General features: G+C 45.3%; 1 protein-coding gene across 29 annotated transcripts in view; it reads right to left on the reverse strand.

Annotated features, from left to right (window-relative positions):
- The window catches only part of DLG2 (discs large MAGUK scaffold protein 2), a 901,255-nt gene that overhangs the window by 498,443 nt on the left and 384,170 nt on the right, over nucleotides 1-18,642 (reverse strand). For 2 of the 29 annotated variants that reach the window (XM_083436187.1, XM_083436184.1), the window contains exon 1: nucleotides 9,617-10,337. The exons of 25 other annotated variants lie outside the window; for them this stretch is intronic. In XM_083436187.1, the coding sequence (XP_083292313.1) occupies nucleotides 9,617-9,718 (102 nt within the window). In that variant the 5' untranslated portion in view covers nucleotides 9,719-10,337. Of the gene's footprint in view, nucleotides 1-9,616; nucleotides 10,338-18,642 lie in introns of those variants that run through there. 2 more of the 29 variants (XM_083436181.1, XM_083436194.1) reach the window with 2 other exon arrangements.

Here is an 18,642-nt window from a genome sequence, read left to right on the forward strand (position 1 = left end):
CCAGGTCAAGCCCAAGGGAAGTCCCAGATGGAGCACATTTCAGCAATCTAATCTCAATGTTACCAAAGCCTAGCGCTCAGTTACCAACCTATGTGGGGGGCACAACAGAGGAAATGGCAGCCATTTTTTACTTATTTATTTAGGTTATTTCTATACCAGCCTTTGAACAGAACACAGGATGGTTTACAACAGAAACAGGTAGATAAGGATACATAAAACCCATTTAAAAAACACAGTCTGTCCGAAATGCACAACAGGAAATCAGTGAAGGACAATTACTAACAGGAATCAGGTCACTCTTCCTCCAAATTAACCGCTCCTGAAAAATTTGTGCTGGGTGCAGGATTCCTGCATTACAGTGCGTTGGACTAGATGACTCTGGGGGGGCCCTTTCCAACTCTACAATTCTATGGTTCTATGTGGAGGGGTTTTTTTGGTGGAGGGCAAACCGCAGCTGAACAGAAACACCACTGCATGCTATGAATTCAGGGGCAAAATGGAAAGTGATGCCTTCTCATATCCCTACTCTAAGCCTAGCCTGGTACCTTCTGCATGTAAAGATATACAGTAAATAAAATTATTTATTCCTTTATTTGTTATAGACACTTATAAACCACTCTTCGCCTGAAGGGCAGAGAACATATGTGTATTAAAACCACATTATATTACCCATAAAACTACAGTACATCAAACCACAATAAAAAAAATAAAAAGCAATGGCAGCAAGAGTCTTAATAGCACAAGGATGGAAGAACGAGGAAATCCCGACTAAAGAACTGTGGCAAGAGAAATTGATGGATTACACAGAACTGGCAAAACTGACACACAAATTACATGACATAACTGTGACTTTACAAAGTACTTAAAGAAACAACAAAATGAACTGGACTCCTTGGCAGGTTTTGAATAAACATTCACAAACTTTTTATTGACAACATCTAGATAGATAAATTAAGGATCTGTACAGTTTTGTAACATGCGGAAAATAACATATGTTGCTAAACCAGAGAGAGGAGCTGAGGGAAATATGGGGGGGGGGGGGGAGGTTTTTTTCCCCTTTTGGGGGGGGAGGGGAAAATGGGGGTGTGTGGATGATGTATTTTTGGATAAATTGTTATGTTGAAATCCCTTCAAGATCACTGCCTTGCCGTGGCGAAGGGGCTTGAATAACTCAGAGAAGCTATGAGTTATTGCAGGGCCACCCAAGATGGACAGGTCATAGTGGAGAGTTTTGACCAAACATGATCCACCTGTAGCAGGAACCGGCAATCCAGTATCCCTGCCAAGAAAACTCCATGGAGAAAGACAACAGGCATATAAAAGTTATGACACTGGAAGATGAGCCTCTCAGGTCGGAAGGCGTCCAACATGCTACTGAGGATGGTTGGACGGTGTTCTTGAAGCTACCAGCATGAGTTTGACCAAACTGCAGGAGGCAGTGGAAGACAGGAGTGCCTGGCGTGCTCTGGTCCATGGGGTCACGAAGAGTCGGACACGACTAAACGACTGAACAACAACAACAAGCCCTTCGAGAAACTGAAAAGAACTTAAGATACCAGAATTAGAACTTTGAAATATATAAATGGGACTATCCGGCTAAATCATGTTCTCCTTCATCAACAGAGCATACAGATGAAATTAAGGACGGATGATGTTGTAGGAGATAGGGTAGGAACTTCAGGAGTTGCCTGCACGAGACATTTACATCAATGGAGCTTGAAATCTTTAGGGACAAGCCCTGAGGCCTCGGCTGAGTTAAGCGAGACCACTCACGTGTAAAAATAAGCAAGTCTCCAGGCGTCATCAGACAAGGACAGAAGAAAAAGAGGCACTTCCTACCACCCTCACACGAAGTGACAACATGGCACAGCGGGGAAAGATTCAGAGAACCATTCCTTGACATTTAAAATTACTATTTCTTGGAAGAGGAATTGCTAAAAAAAGAGTAAAGTTAGGCTGTTTATTTTGAAAGCGCTGGGTTCTATCTCCCCTTCTTGAGGGATTATCCAAACTGGATTCTCACTCCCTGTGATTTTTGTACACCTATGGGGCAGGCGGAATCTCTTCACATTAAAAGGAACAAACCCTCAGAGAACTAGGGCTTGGAACATTTCAAAAATAATATACAGAAATAACAATAGGGCACATCAACACTACAAGTTTAACTTTCTGAACCAAGGGCACCGGCTCCTGGGGTCTGAGGCACCATGGCCCACTAATCTTTATTTTGAAGGGGGGATGTTTTGAGGGGTCCCCATGCACCTTCAGGGCATTGTGCGACATTGCGTGCAGGATGTGAGGGTGTGATGCAGCATTGCATGGGGGGGGGGCCTCCATCCTCCTGGTCTGAACAGTTCTTAAGGAAGTATGGGGAAACTACAGTTCCCAGAGTGCCTTATGGGTGAAGACCATTAGGGTGCAGGCACCAAATTCCAGCTGAACATTATGCAAGCCGCAGATGTCTTCATACATGAGTCTCACAGCCACACTGCATTCTGAATTCACAGGTGTGTAACGAAAACCACATGAGAACCATTCAACCCACAAGCGACAGAGGTCAGATGGAAGTTTTCTAGAACGTTCCATTACATGGAAGATCTGGTCCTGGACTAAGTTTTCAGCTGCGTTTGCAAACACACTCATAACTCTTTTCTTGCTCTGAAGCATTTGTGACCCTTCTTATAAGAACATGCCCCAATGAGCAGCCTCAACCATCCGTGTACATGGGCCAAAGCGATCCACCTCAAGGCGGCAAGGGGCCTGTAAGACAAGCATGTCACTGAAGACCAAATTAGAAGTGGCACATAGGCCACTGAAAGAAGAGCTGGTGTGGAATAGTGGCAGGGCCGGCTCACCCATGAGGCAAGTTTAGGTGACTGCCTCAGGCAGCAGGAATCACAGGGGCAGCAGATCCACCTTCCAAGGAATATATCACCCCTAGCTGCTCCCATGGTGGCAGCTATAGCTGTGGCACATTTCTTGGAAGCCTTTATCCGCTGCCTCCTTGGCAATGCCCCCGCATGCTGCCTCTGAAGCTGCCTCTTGGCGAGTACGCTTCCAAGCACAATTCAAAGTGTTGGTGCTGACCTTTAAAGCCCTAAACAGCCTCAATCCAGTATACCTGAAGGAGCGTCTCCACCCCCATCATTCTGCCTGGACACTGCGGTCAAGTGCCAAGGGCATTCTGGCAGTTCCTTCGCTGCGAGAAGCCAAGTTACAGGGAACGAGGCAGAGGGCCTTCTCGGTAGTGGCACCTGCCCTGTGGAACGCCCTCCCACCAGATGTCAAAGAGAACAACAACTACCAGACTTTTAGAAGACATCTGAAGGCAGGCCTGTTTAGGGAAGCTTTTAATGTTTAATAGGTTATTGTATTTTAATATTCTGTTGGAAGCCACCCAGAGTGGCTGGAGAAACCCAGCCAGATGGGCGGAGTATAAATAATAAATAATAATTATGATTATTATATTATTATTATAGGAGGTGCTGCTGGTTCCCCCCCCCCCCCAGTATTGTTCCCGATGTGGCTCTTCACTCACCCCTTCTTCCCTGGTGGGGAAGGGCCATTTTGTGGTTTGCTTCAGGCGCCAAAATGTCTTCGGCCAGCCCTGTGTAGCGGTTACAGTGACTGATTAGGATCAAGAGAGACTCCAGTTGGCCATGAAGCTCCCTGGGCAACCTCCGAGCAAACAAAAGGCCTGGAAACGATGCCTTATGGGGAACGGCTAAGGGAGCTGGGCATGTTTAGCCTGGAGAAGAGGAGGTTAAGGGATGATATGATAGCCATGTTCAAATATATAAAATGATGTCACAGAGAGGAGGGAGAAAGGTTGTTTTCTGCTGCTCCAGAGAAGCGGACACGGAGCAATGGATCCAAACTACAAGGAAAAAGATTCCACCTAAACATTAGGAAGAACTTCCTGACAGTAAGAGCTGTTCAACAGTGGAATTTGCTGCCAAGGAGTGTGGTGGAGTCTCCTTCTTTGGAGGTCTTTAAGCAGAGGCTTGACAACTATATGTCAGGAGTGCTCTGATGGTGTTTCCTGCTTGGCAGGGGGTTGGACTCGATGGCCCTTGTGGTCTCTTCCAACTCTATGATTCTATAATGTTTCATCCTAGCCTTAGCTCACAAGTGTATTGTGAGGACAAAATGAAGGAGGAAAGATAATCATCCATGTCACCATGAGCTCCTTTGAGAAAGGGTATGTGGGGGTGGGAGAAATTAGCTTTAGAAACAAGCTACCATCCAATTGCAAGCTTGAAAATTTATTTCTTGCAAAAATGCTCTCAAACATGCAGGAGTATGCGTGAGAAGGCAATGGTGCAGGCAGCAAGATCACCAAGAAACTGGGGATCACCAAGAGGAGAGAGGTGACATGCAACTGACATGAATTATCTGGGCGTGCAAAGTTATGGCGCACTCAGTAGGTAGGGCTGGGGCCTAGAAGCCTTGCAAGATCATGGGGTCCCTGTCCTGCTGTGCATACGCCCTCAAATGCCCCTTGCTTTTGCAGTCATTTGGCAGGGAGGTGGGGGGGAAGAGAGGATTTCCTGCCTAACTTTTGGAGACTGCAGAAAGGGTTAAGGAAGGTGAAGGACCAGAGAAGGGGAATGGGTTATGCTCCAGATGTTGATGGAGTTGCACAGTCAGGGGAAAAACAATGCTGTCCAGGGTTGTGAACAGTGCGGAGAGAATAATTGGGTGAACTCTTCCCACCTTAGATCAAATCTATGCTTCCATGTGCAGAGATAGCGCAGGATAGTGCGCACCCCGGAAATGATCTCTTTCAGCTTCCTGCCAGGTACAGGGTTGTAAAGACTAGGACTAGCCGCCCGAGAAACAGTTTCTATTCAAATGCGATTTTGGTTTTAAATGCAGTGTAAGGAGTCTCTATGGGAGTGTATTGTATTTAAAAATGGGCTGTCAGAGTTTTTAGGGGGCTAACCAGGTTGGGATAGCCAGGATAGCAGGCTTGTTGGTTTTTGAATGTCTTATGTAGATTTTTCAATTTCGCTGTTCCAGTATGGGACAATGACATTAAAGATTATGGTATTGTATTCCTCAATATTTGGCCATGTTGGCTGGGAAGTCAGAGTCCAGTGACATCACAGAATCACAGAGCTGTCGAGTCGGAAGGGGCCCCAAGGGTCATCTAGTCCAACCCCCTGCAATGCAGGAATCTCAGCTAAAGCATATGGAGTCCCCATCAGCTTCCCTATCCATGGACTATAGGACCGCCTTTCAAGGGGTGAGGTTCCCACCCCCCAAAACGGGCATATCACGCTTCACAGTGAGTTCCTACATCCCTAGAAATCTGCACGCACAACTTTTCAAAGGGTATTCATTTCCATCTCTTGCTTAGTCACAATTAAAACAGAAAACCCAGGGGAGTAGCAGGATGCATCCAAGAATTATTTTTTTAAAGAAGACACAAGCTTCCAGGCAGGGAATACAAATTGGATACCAGCACCGCAAGACACTGGCCTATCTCTTCCAGAATGATTTGCTTTTAATTTCCAGTGACTAATCATTTGTTTACCTTTAATATTCAGCAGCAGATGTGTAGGTTTCATAGGTTACATATTAATAGCTCTTATAAAATGAGAATGATCAATGTTTCCGTGTCAGCACACAAATTAGAGGGCCTACTTTAAAGAAGGGTTAGCCAAGGGTGGTATCGGCAAGCTATGATTGGACTCCAACTCCCATCAGCCTCAGCTAGCAGAGCCAATAGTCCGGGGTGCTGGGAGCTGTAGTCCAGTGAAGCTGGAGGGCACCATGTTGCCTCTACCTGACTTAAAACACCTTCCGGCAATTCAGAAAGCTGGTGAAGTCTTTACGTTGGGAGATAAATGAGGAGAGGGAAATAATCAAATAAGAGAAACCATTGGGTTCAGAAATTGGCTACTGAAATGATCAAGGAGATGGAGTGGTTTCCCTATGAGCAACAGTTGCAGCACTTGAGAATTTTTAGTTAGGGGTAAGAGGTCCGTACAGTTAAAGCTATGGTTTTCCCAGTAGTGATGTATGGAAGTGAGAGCAGGACCATAAAGAAGACTAATCGCTGAAGAATGGATGCTTTTGAATTATGGTGCTGGAGGAGACTCTTGAGAGTCCCATGGACTGCAAGAAGATCAAACCAATCCATTCTGAAGGAAATCAGCCCTGAGTTCTCACTGGAAGGACAGATCGTGAAGCTGAGGCTCCAAGACTTTGGCCACCTCATGAGAAGAGAGGACTCCATGGAAAAGACCCTGATGTTGGGAAAGATTGAGGGCACAAGGAGAAGGGGACGACAAAGGACGAGATGGTTGGACAGTGTTCTCGAAGCTACCAGCATGAGTTTGACCAAACTGCGGGAGGCAGTGGAAGACAGGAGTGCCTGGCGTGCTCTGGTCCATGGGGTCACGAAGAGTCGGACACGACTAAACGACTAAACAACAACAACAAGAGGCAACTTGATGGAAGTTCATAAAACTGGGCATAGGGTAGAGGACGTGGATAGAGAAACATTATTCCTCCCTCTCTCATAACACTACGGGCATCCGATGAAGCTCAATGATGGAAGATTCAGGACGGAAACACAAAAAGCACTTCACACAGCTATGGGATCTGTTTGAGAAGAAGCAGTGATGGCCAACAACTTGGATGGCTTTTGAAAAAAGGATTGGACAAATTCATGGAGGACAAGGCTATCAGTGTCTACTAGCCATGATGGCAATGTTTTGCCTGTGTTTGGTGGCAATATGCTTCTAAGTACCAGTTCCTGGAAACTGCTGGAGTAGAGAGTTGCTCTTGAGCTCAAGTCCTTCCTGAGGGTTTCCCAAAGGCATCTGGGTGGCCACTGTGAGAATGCTAGACTAGATGGTCCACTGGCCTGATCTAGCAGGCTCTTCCTATTCTTTTGCTCTTCTGTTGAATATAAGATAAGATGTTAAGAATCCCTATGCCACTTGAGAGTCATTGTTTCATGGTGGGTCACAGTACGAGAAGCAATGGTACAGCTAGGTAACTTTTAGGACTCTCCCAACTGTTTCAGCCCAGACAAATTCCGGATATTTCAGAGAGAATGACCCCTCTAGGAGGAAAGGACTCAGGAGCCAGACACTCTGACAGGGGAGGAATTAGCCACCTGAGGTTTTTGTGGCTCCATTTTTCTACTTTTCAGAAGGGGGGAAGCAAATGGAAAACCCATTCCATCAGTTACGAAGCATGACACCCAGCAAACGCTTTCAAAACAAGGGATCATGATGTAGCATAATCTCCAGGAAGATCATATGGTTGTCCCAATACAATAAACAGTAGAAATCTTCTTGAAACTTAGATAAGATGTTAAGAAGTTAGCATGCTTCAGAGTGTGTTAGAGTAGGACTAGGAAGCGGTAGGGCAGCTTAGATAATTTTAGACTCTGGATTTGCGTGGTGTTGTTGCTGGTGGGGCCAACGGTAGAGCTCTGTTGATGTTAATGCACATTACTCCACAATGTGATAAGCCAGGGCTTCAGCACAAGGAAGCCCTCCTGCTCAATGTTCTGAATGGGGCCCTAACTAAAGAATCTAAGAATACGCCTTGTATTGAAGCAGACCATTGGCCCATTGAGCTCAATATTGCATACACGGCTGGCAGAAGCTCTGCAGCATTTCAGACAAGGGTTTCCCCTAACCTAGGATGCTGGGGGATGAATCTGGGACCTTCTGCATGCAAGGCATAGAATGTATGTATAAAAACAAAGGAAGCTGCTTTATACTGAGTCAGACCATTGGCCCACCTAGTTCAGAACTGTCTACACTGACTGGCAGGGGCTCTCTGGGGTTTCAGGCAGGGGTCCCTCCGAGCGCTACCTAGACATGCCAGAGATTGAACATGGAAAGCAGATGCTCTGCCACTCAGCCACAGCACTCCCCAAAGTCCTGGCCTCACAGCACCACTGCCGGAAAGTTTGGGATTCAAGTCCCTACAGTAGCTCACTGCGTGATGTTGAGCCAGTCACAATCTCTCAGCCTAACCTACCTGACAAGCGCTGTGTTGTTCTGCAGTTAAACTGAGTAGGGGTTTAAATCACACCTGCTAACCTGAGCTCCTTAGAGGAAATGCAAGATACAGATCTAAGTAAACGAAAGTTTGGGTCGCATTGCACATGACCACTCTTTGAAAAGCGTTGGGGGAAAGGAGGTGAAGTTTTGCAAACCAGTCTCAAGCCACACATTCATCAAGCAGCCTTAACCAACCCTTGTATGTTCTCCTATTAACATTCAAGGGACAAGACGAGTGCCCTACCTTACTGGGTTGTTGTAAAGGTTTCAGAGGTATTGCTACGAATATTCAGAAGTAGTGCTCTAGCTGTGCTAAAGTGTCATTCTATATATGTGCTCAAGTGTCTCTCTCAACCTGAAAAGTTTTCTTTGGCTATTGTCTCCTCCCTCCCCCTCCCCCCCCCACCCTCCCCCCAACACACTATTCACAGTTATTAGCCCTTAGTATTATTTTAGCCCTTAGTATTATTTCTGTTTCAAGCTTTGGTATACGATTATTTTGTCACTACACTGCTTGTAAGTATTAAAACATAGCCTACCCACGTGAAGAACCAATTCACCTTTATTCAGCCATCTCGTTAATGTATCTGTAGCTGTAATGAACTCTACTATTGACAGCTCTGAATTCTTTCCAGCGCGGAACCCGCTCCCCATCACTGCTGTATTTCAAATGTATGACAGGTGGGCTTTGTTCTTGTTTTTTTAAGGAACAGGTAAACAATGACTCCCCAACCAACTATATGAATGAGGGATGGAAGTGGATTCTGCCCCATTATGAATAAGTGAAAGTTCTGTTACAGGTGAGTGCTAAGAGATGAAAAGCAGAGCTCTACCTTGTCCAAATGCTGCCTAAAATGCACCTTTCTTTTTTGTTAACAGCATGGGCTCATCCCTTATAGAAAACTCAGGAGGGCAGAATTGCTTCCAGTATCCTCAGTCTGACCTTATCTAGGAAAGAGTGTTCCACCTCCAGAAAGAACATCTACATGTTAAGTTCAAACTGTCGAAATTATTCTCAATTATACTATTTTCTCTCCATCTTTTGCATACTTTTTTGGGGGGGCGGCAGCAGGGATCCTGTATGAACTTATTCCACTGATTTGATTGTGTATTTTTTTTAATAACCAAAAATGCAATATTGCACTCTGTGGCTTCTCTGGTCTAATTACAAGCAACAGCGATTAATCAGGACAGACAAGTAGGTCCATTCCTGCTACTTCAGGGGTTTTTAAGGCACACAAGCGTCGATGTCAAACTCAGTGCACAGAAATAGCTGTGCACTGATGAAGCAACCTTCAGTTTCTTAATCAAGTATGCAGCCACATCCAAGATAGAAACGATACACACCCTATATAGAGTCCTAGGTCTCTGGGCTAATGATCTCCCCCAGCCACCCCCTGCATACAGGTTTATTTTATTTTAAAAAAAGCAAAAACACTGTACAGATATCAATAAACTCCTCTCTCCCACAGTCACATCTATACAAGCAACTCTCTCGGCATTAACCAAAACCCCTGTCTGTAGCTCCTATTCACCAATAGCCCAGTTAGGAAATGCACAGAGCAGCATCAAGCATATCTTACCTTGCATCCAAACATCAACGACAAAGTGTTGTTGGTGCAGGCAACTTTGCAGTGGCAAATCATTGGTGTAACGCTGTCAGAAGAGTTAACAATACGGCACATTCCTTGAGGGCTGCAGTGGGAGCAGCCAGCCGGAGGAACAAAAACAAGCAGCTAAGCCCGCACATGGAAAAGCAACACATTCAGTTCAACAGCTTCACTCTCCCTCTCTTCCGACTGCTGGTCAGAAGCAGCATCCTAGACGCCTCGCCACCTGTGCCCCCAATTCAACCATCCCCTTCCTCGTAGATGAATCAACGCTGCAGCATCAGTCATGAAGTGTCAGGGCTTCCCCCTTCCAGTGGGGGTGGGGGGTGGGAATTAATTTTTTAAAAATGTATCACACCCCCCCTCCTCTACGCCGAACAGAAAATGGAAATGAAGGTGGAATAGCAGGTGTGAACGCATTAGCATGTAAAAGGATGCATACCGCCTACTCGTAATAATCGCATAAGATTGTCATGCTAGCTCAAGTGGGCTGAAAATTATGCCATCGGAAGAAAAATACTGCAGCTCCCGATTTGGTAAAAAGCCAGTGGCTTGCTGCAATACATAGTCATTGTGGAAAGGGGGGAAACTGGGACCTTGCTTCAGAAGCCTTCAGCATGTTACCGAGAAAAGATTCCAGGAAGAAGAAGGAGGAGGAAATATGTGTCCCTGGCTCCCCGGCAGCAACTCCCAGGAAGAGGGAAAAAGAAGAAGAATTAGAAGGATTTGTCTGGTGGAACTCGGAAGCAGCAGCAGCAGCCTCTCCTTCGTCTGAAAGATGAGTCTCTCTGCTCAAAAGAAACTGGTGCTCGATTTACAAGGGGAACAGCGGAAAAGTCCAGACAGTTGAAGGAAAATTCAGAGACTCTTCTTCACCAGACGTGGAGGGGCAAGGGGAGAAAGAGACATCCCCAGACACCGGTTTGCTGCGAGAGGACACACCAAATTTTTCTGGAAGCTTATCAGTTGGAAGGTTTGGTACAGTTCTGTTAATGATGCCTTGGATACATTAGGAGACCGATCTCTGCAGCCACAGCAGGCGCCGTGATTCTCCAGTGGTTTGACTTTCTGGGGGCACACTCCATTGTCTCTCGAGACAGACGGATGCCAACCGTCTTAGATGATTGAGCCATTTTGGCTGATTAGTTGCATGGGTGTAGGTGGTTGTATGGGTATAGATTGATATTAGCACCACGTTCAGTTCATTTGTAAGGAAGGGTGCCAAGAAGGAAAGGATGCTTCCTGATAGCTGCTGTTTTCAGGTGGGATACAAACACATACTGGCAGATTCAGGTTGATTTTGGTGCCCTTTTGCAAGAAAGCCACTTCCTCACAAAGCCAGACTTTTTGCTGTAAGGAAAGTACTGGGGAAATGCACTAGGAAGCGTGGGGTAATCGTTTTCTTGATGTAATGTCATAAAAAACCTCATTGGGAACAAATCAGAATGGATACTTAGTAAACAGCTGCCATTATCTAACCTCTGCACAAACCTTTTGCAAATACAGTGGTACCTCGGGTTAAGAACTTGATTCGTTCTGGAGGTCCGTTCTTAACCTAAAACTGTTCTTAACCTGAGGCACCACTTTAGCTAATGGGGCCTCCCGCTGCCACCGCCACCGGCGGCACACGATTTCTGTTCTCATCCTGTAGCAAAGTTCTTAACCCGAAGTACTATTTCTGGGTTAGCGGAGTCTGTAACCTGAAGCGTCTGTAACCTGAAGAGTCTGTAACCCGAGGTACCACTGTAAATCAGGATGAGTGATCTATTAACAGGTCATCTAGAAGCAGACTCTGAGACTCAGCTGTGGCACAAACTCACCTGTTCCAAACTCACCTCGTATACAACCTATTCATCTCCCAACCTCAGTCCTCCAGTTGCAATATGGGACTGAAATAGGCCTGCTCCATTAAAATCATGTGAAGGGCTTTGAACAGATATGGGGGAAGGCCCATGTGAACATTAATGCGAAGAATTCTATGCCCATTCACCTGGGAATAAGACCCATTGAACTCAGTGAGGATTATGTCTGAGTAGAAATGTATGGGGTCACATCACTCGTAGTTTCAACATCATGATGCTTCAGCTAGACTGCTGGTGGGGACAAGTGATCGCCAGCACTTAGCAATGGTGCTTAAAAGCTTGCACAGGCTGCTCAAATGTTCATAGAATCATAGAATTGTAGAGCTGGAAGGGACCCCAGGGTCATCTAGTCCAACCCCCTGCAATGCAGGAATCTCAGCTAAAGTATCCACGAGAGATGGCCATCCAATCTCTGCTTTAAAACCTCCAGAGAAGGAGAGTCCATAACCTCCTAAGGGAGACCATTCCACTGTCTAACAGCTCTTGCTGTCAGAAAGTTTAGTCAGAATAGCCTTTCTTGTAACTTGAAGCCATTGGTTCGAGTCCTACCCTCTAGAGCAGGAGAAAACAAGCTTGCTCCATCTTCCATGTGACAGCCCTTGAGATATTTGAAGATGTCACTCAAAACTCCTCTCAGTCTCCTCTTTCCCAAACTAAACATACCCAGTTAACAAGCCAGTATCAATATTGGCCCAGTTTACCCGAAGGAGCATCTCCACCCCCATCGTTTTGCCCAGACACTGAGGTCCAGCACTGAGGGCCTTCTGGCGGTTCCCTCACTGCAAGAAGCTAAGCTACAGGGAACCAGGCAGAGGGCCTTCTCGGTGGTGGCGCCCGCCCTGTGGAACGCCCTCCCATCAGATGTCAAAGAGATAAACCAAATAATAAATTACTATTACTATTACTATTACCATTCAGGTATGAATTTACAAGGCCCTTAACACTTGAATCCAGAATAGCTTAAGGGATGCCTGATGCTTCATGTAGAATCATAGACTGGTAGAATTGGAAGGGTCCACAAGGGTAATCTAGTCTAACTCTCTACAATGCAAGAATATCCCCACCTAATCACTGATATGTTTGGGGGAGACTGTGCTAGTGGTCTCCCATGGCTCAGATGCACAGATCATATCCCCCAAAAATCATAGAACTGTAGAGTTGGGCCCTGAGAGTAATCTAGTCCAACCCCCTGCCATGCAGGAATCTCACCAGGAGTTGTGCAGTCAGTATTATGGGCTGGATTCTGTGGAACTCCATCCCAGCAGAGATTAGACAGGCCCACCTACCCTGTTGAACCTCAGGTACCTAACAAAAAGCAGTTTTCCAGCAGGCATTTTAAGGAAGCTTTCTGTTTTTATGATTAGCTTTAATTGGTTTTTATTCATGGTGTGCTGTTGTAATTTTTACACACACCGTTTAGAGATTTCAGTAATTAAGCACTATGCAAATACCCTAAACAAACAGACCACTTATATTGCCAGAAAAAAACAAACACCAGGCATACCCAATGCTATGCATTTTATCGTTGTTACACATAATAAATCACCAATTTAAAAGTCTGTTGTACAGGTTGCAGTAAGAGCAGCATGTTTCTAATGGCAGACCACAAGACCCTTGTCTTATTTTTGGTTTTCAAAGGTGTCTTTTGTTTTACCACATGCCTAAAATCAGTATTATTTTAAAATCTCTGGCAAAAATTAACTTTGGTTGTAATAAAAATTATTATTATTATTATTATTATTATTATTATTATTATTACTAATTTTCACCTCTATTAGCAGATTACAACTGCGAGAGATTTACTATAGAACAAGAGGAGTTTAACTGGAAACACCATACAGTATCAATGACTTAAAATAAAGATTACAGCATCTATTAAAATGCATTACAGCATTTATTAAAATGTCACTGTTTGGGCCGTTGAAATGCTTATGGCTTTCATAAATGCAGTAGCCATTATTTTATTTTATTTAAGAGCAGTGAGTGTTTTTTTCTTTAAAAAAAATGTTTAGAGTTACTCTCATTTTCCTACTCATATTGAAATACCGCCTCTCAATGAGGCCAGGCTTAGCGTCACAAAATGTTTAGGGGTATGTGTACCCCTGCCCCCCCCCCAAAGCACTGTTTAAGAGAGTAGGTTAGGTCTGCAATCCTATTCCCAGTTACCTGAGAGTAAAAAAAAGGTAAAGGTACTCCTGCCCATACGGGCCAGTCTTGCCAGACTCTAGGGTTGTGCACTCATCTCACTCTATAGGCCAGGAACCAGCGCTGTCCACAGACACTTCCGGGTCACGTGGCCAGCGTGGCAAACTGCATCTGGCGAGCCAGCGCAGCACACGGAACGCCGTTTACCTTCCCTCTGGTAAGCGGTCCCTATTTATCTACTTGCACCCGGAGGTGCTTTCGAACCTCTAGGTGGGCAGGAGCTGGGACCGAACGACGGGAGCGCACCCCGCCGCGGGGATTCGAACCGCTGACCATGCGATCGGCAAGTCCTAGGCACTGAGGTTTGACCCACAGCGCCACCCGCGTCCCTACCCGAGAGTAAGCCTCATTAAAATAATGTGGCTTACTTCAAGGTAAATGTGCTTCAGACATTTCTGCAATTTTTCACAACAGGTGATGTAAGCAATCTTGATGTAAGAACTTGAGAGCTCACGGTGGATCAAATCTGGGTTTCCCCACAATAGCGCAAACATGCTTCTGGGAAGCCCAGAGGGCAGAAAAGGAACTTGTCTCTCCCATTGTTAAACCAAAGTGACTTGTATTCAGTGGCATTGTTGTGGTTGTTGTTTAGTTGTGTCTGACTCTTCCTGACCCCATGGACCAGAGCACGCCAGGCACTCCTGTCTTCCACTGCCTCCCACACTTTGGTCAAACTCATGTTTGTAGCTTCGAGAACACTGTCCAACCATCTCGTCCTCTGTCGTCCCCTTCTCCTTGTGCCCTCCATCTTTCCCAACATCAGGGTCTTTTCCAGGGAGTCTTCTCTTCTCATGATGTCACCAAAGTATTGGAGCCTCAGCTTCAGGATGTGTCCTTCCAGTGAGCACTCAGGGCTGATTTCCTTCAGAATGGATAAGTTTGATCTTCTTGCAGTCCATGGGACTCTCAAGAGTCTCCTCCAGCACCATAATTCAAAAGCATCAATTCTTCGGCGATCAGCCTTCTTGATGGTCCAGCTCTCACTGCCTCTGAACTGCCTTTTGGTTCTCCTTTAAGGTAGGGGTGGAGAAACATTTCCCCCCCTGAAGGTACTGGGTGGAGCCAGAGCCAATGATAAGTGGAGCCAGAGACAAAGCTGCCCTTTCACCTTGGCTCATATAAGATTAGGAATCATAGTCCTGTGCTGATCTGTTCAGAAGTCAGTCCCACTGGGGTGAGAAAGCTAAGGAGCTACCTTCTACCACTGGGTTTGTCTACACTGATTTGCAAAATGCTCTCCAGGGATTCAGACAAAGGTCTCTCTTAGCCCTACCTAGAGATGCTGAGGACTGAAATTGGGGTTTTCTGCATACAAAGCACAGGCTGGCATCTGCAGGCATAGAGTAGTATCCAAATTTAACAGATAATAAATAAGTAATAATGAAAGCAATTCCTTTCTGACTTTAGTATGCCCCCCCCCAAAAAACAAAAAAACCCCATACCAATTTCTACATGCTCATTTGCTCTCAGATAGCTGGAAATGTGAATGTGTTTCCATACAACCAGGGGGAGGGGGAGTTTTGAAATGAAATAAAATATTTCCCCTTCCAATAGTTCTGAAACCACACCAAAAATAGCAGGGGGACATGTAAAATGAGACCTCAGCCTCAAGTGCTACCAGGCTACAAACTGCCCAACTCTAAAGAAAGGAAGACTTGTGAGAAACCAGAGATGGTGATGGCTGTTCCCTTCATATCCCTACAGAAGGCTGATTTATTTATAAAATGTATATACTGCTTAATACAAAAAGAAGGCTGTTTGCCTAAGATATAATGGAGAGAGGGGGGTTCAATGAGAGTTCATAAAATACAACAACAACACCCAAAGAAGCTTTTATAGCGCTAAATAAAAACAGATTGAAACCACACAAATAAATCAATAAAACTGACCAGTGCTGAAAAAGCATGGAACATCTATATATTCTTGTGTCTAAATCAGAGCATGGATAGATATATGTCTTTAAGGGGTGTTTAAAACTTGTAAAAAGATATATGCACAGCATAGAGAAAAGAGATAGAGAACAGTTTCTCTCCCTCTCTCATGTCTCTAGAACTCAGGGACATCCACTGAAACCAAACGTTGGAAGATTCAGGACAGATAAAAGAAAGCATTTCTTCACACAGTGAATAGTTAAACTGTGGAACTCTCTGCCACAGGAGGCAGCGATGGCCACCAACTTTGAGGGTTTTAAAAGAGGACTGCGCAGATTCGTGGAGGATGAGGCTACGGAGTGTTACCAGCCACAATGGCTATGCCCTCCCTCCATGCTTGGATGGAGCAATGCTTCTGAATACTAGTTGCTGGAAGCCAAAGGTGGAAAAAGTGCTCCTGAGCTTAAATCTCACTTGCGGGTTTCCCACAGGCATCTGGTTGGCCACCGTGAGAAAAGGGCGCTGGCTGAGATAGGCCACTGCAAGAGGTTTTTGTACAGGGCATTGCAAAGATGCCAGTGGCGCTGTGGTCTAAACCACTGAGCCTCTTGGGCTTGCCAATCAGAAGGTCGGCGGTTCGAATCCCTGTGACAGGATGAGCTCCCATTGCTCTGTCCCAGCTCCTGCCAACCTAGCAGTTCAAAAGCACACCAGCACAAGTAGATAAATAGGTACCACTGCGGCAGGAAGGTAAACGGCGTTTCTGTGCGCTCTGGTTTCCATAACGGTGTCCCGTTACGCTAGAAGCAGTTTAGTCCTGCTGGCCACATGACCCGGAAAGCTGTGGATAAACACCGGTTCCCTCGACCCAAAACGGGATGAGTGCTGCAACCCCATAGTTGTCTTTGACAGGACTTAAACATCTGAGGTCATTTTACCGCCGCTGAAAAAGCCCATTGCATATTGTCATCAAAAGATCTCAAGCACACTTCCATGTTCTTGGAAGATCTGGTGGCCTGGCTTCATCTACACTGGAGGGGGCAGCCAGTTAGGTCTCCTGGTCCCCAATTGCTATGGGGCTCTAATAGTCAGCAACAAAACCTTCAACTTTTGACTGACCTCTGCCAGAAGCAGGATGCTGGACTAAACTATGGGCTGGACCAGACACAAAAGAGGTTCTTGCAAACTGCACCTCGAGAAGCAAGTTCATGAAAGCAATTACTGACTCCTTTATACTGCTTAATAGTACTAAGTCTCCGCAGAAATACTGGTTCTGTTTATAATATAACTTTTAAATGTTTTTGGATGCAGAAGTTACCAAGAAAGCAAAAAGGAGTTTTCTGATTTGTGTGGCCAGTTCTGAATATGCCCAGCAGATGGCACTCAGACCCTTTTATTGTCTCTGTTTCACCATAAATTTAAGACGGCAAATTGCAAGGTAATAGGCCTGTTCCTTTTTTTTTTTTTTTTTTTTAGTGCAGTTTTATAAGCCCTGAAACAGGATGCCAGCCAACAGGTGCTGCCCTTCTCGATCTGTAGTTGGTAGAGGAGTCTGCACCTGTGGAACTTCTGCATCCTGCAAACGGAAGCCCCACCCCTAATAATAATAATAATAATAATAATAATTTATTATTTGTACCCCGCCCATCTGGCTGGGTTTCCCCAGCCACTCTGGGCGGCTTCCATAGAAACAAAAAATACAGTAAAATATAAAGTGGCAATGCTGTTTCTGCTTCTATTACACTGGTTGTCTACCTCTTCCCGCTCTGATCCCCCAATAATCATACATTTTTTAACATGTTTATAGCTCCCACACACCTTGCAGAGGAGCATATGGTAACTAACACCATCTTATAGACATCAATCAAAAACACATCCGATAGACAGACAGACAGACAGACATAGAAACCTAGAAAAGCCTAAAAGAGGAAGAAACCAGCAGGATCTGTAAAAATCCATAGCAATTAGCAGAAACCCAAATATGCAGAAAGTAACAGGCAAAAGGGATCCTAGTTTCAACAGTGTTGGGGATGCTTGAGCTGAGATTCCTGCATTGCAGGGGGTTGGACTAGATGACCATTGGGATCCCTTCCAACACTAAGAGAATTTGATTGGTATTCACAGTCATTGTGGTTGTTGTTGTTTTCAGTCTGCAAACAATATGTGACTGATTAACACACACACCATTTGCATTGTGATTTTGCATTCAGATTACTGGAGTGGAATAACTTAAGGACAGTGTAAGTTACCTAATTAATTGTGCAAAGTATGCAAGTTCCATATTCTCACCATGGCGAATAACTTAGTTTTTGGGGGGAAGCTGGGCTGCCGCTGAAGAGAAACAGTGCTGCGTGCAATGTAGGCAAGGCAGAACGTTGCCTTACTGGAACGTGTCCAGAGGAGGGCAACCAAAATGGTCAAAGGCCTGGAAACGATGCCTTATGAGGAACGGCTAAGGGAGCTGGGCATGTTTAGCCTGGAGAAGAGGAGGTTAAGGGGGGATATGATAGCCATGTTCAAATATATAAAAGGATGTCACATAGAGGAGGGAGAAAGGTTGTTTTCTGCTGCTCCAGAGAAGCGGACACGGAGCAATGGATACAAACTACAAGAAAGAAGATTCCACCTAAACATTAGGAAGAACTTCCTGACAGTAAGAGCTGTTCGACAGTGGAATTTGCTGCCAAGGAGTGTGGTGGAGTCTCCTTCTTTGGAGGTCTTTAAGCAGAGGCTTGACAACCATATGTCAGGAGTGCTCTGATGGTGTTTCCTGCTTGGCAGGGGGTTGGACTCGATGGCCCTTGTGGTCTCTTCCAACTCTATGATTCTATGATTCTATGATTCTATGATTCTATGATTCTATACTGAGAGCTTAGGATTTCATCGGGCAGAGCAGGGTGCCAGGGCCTCTAGCCCTGCTGCTGAACCCAGATGTCTGCCTAACTTTCCTCGACGCTTCATCAGCCAGGGCGCCTTGTAGCTCACGGATCAGACACCCTGGCTAGCTGGTTTCGCAAACATCCAAGAACTTAAGAGCACCTCTTCTGGATCAGACCAAAGG

Source organism: Podarcis tiliguerta (assembly GCF_965153285.1).
Source record: "Podarcis tiliguerta genome assembly, chromosome: 4".
Classification (NCBI taxonomy): Eukaryota; Metazoa; Chordata; class Lepidosauria; order Squamata; family Lacertidae; genus Podarcis; species Podarcis tiliguerta.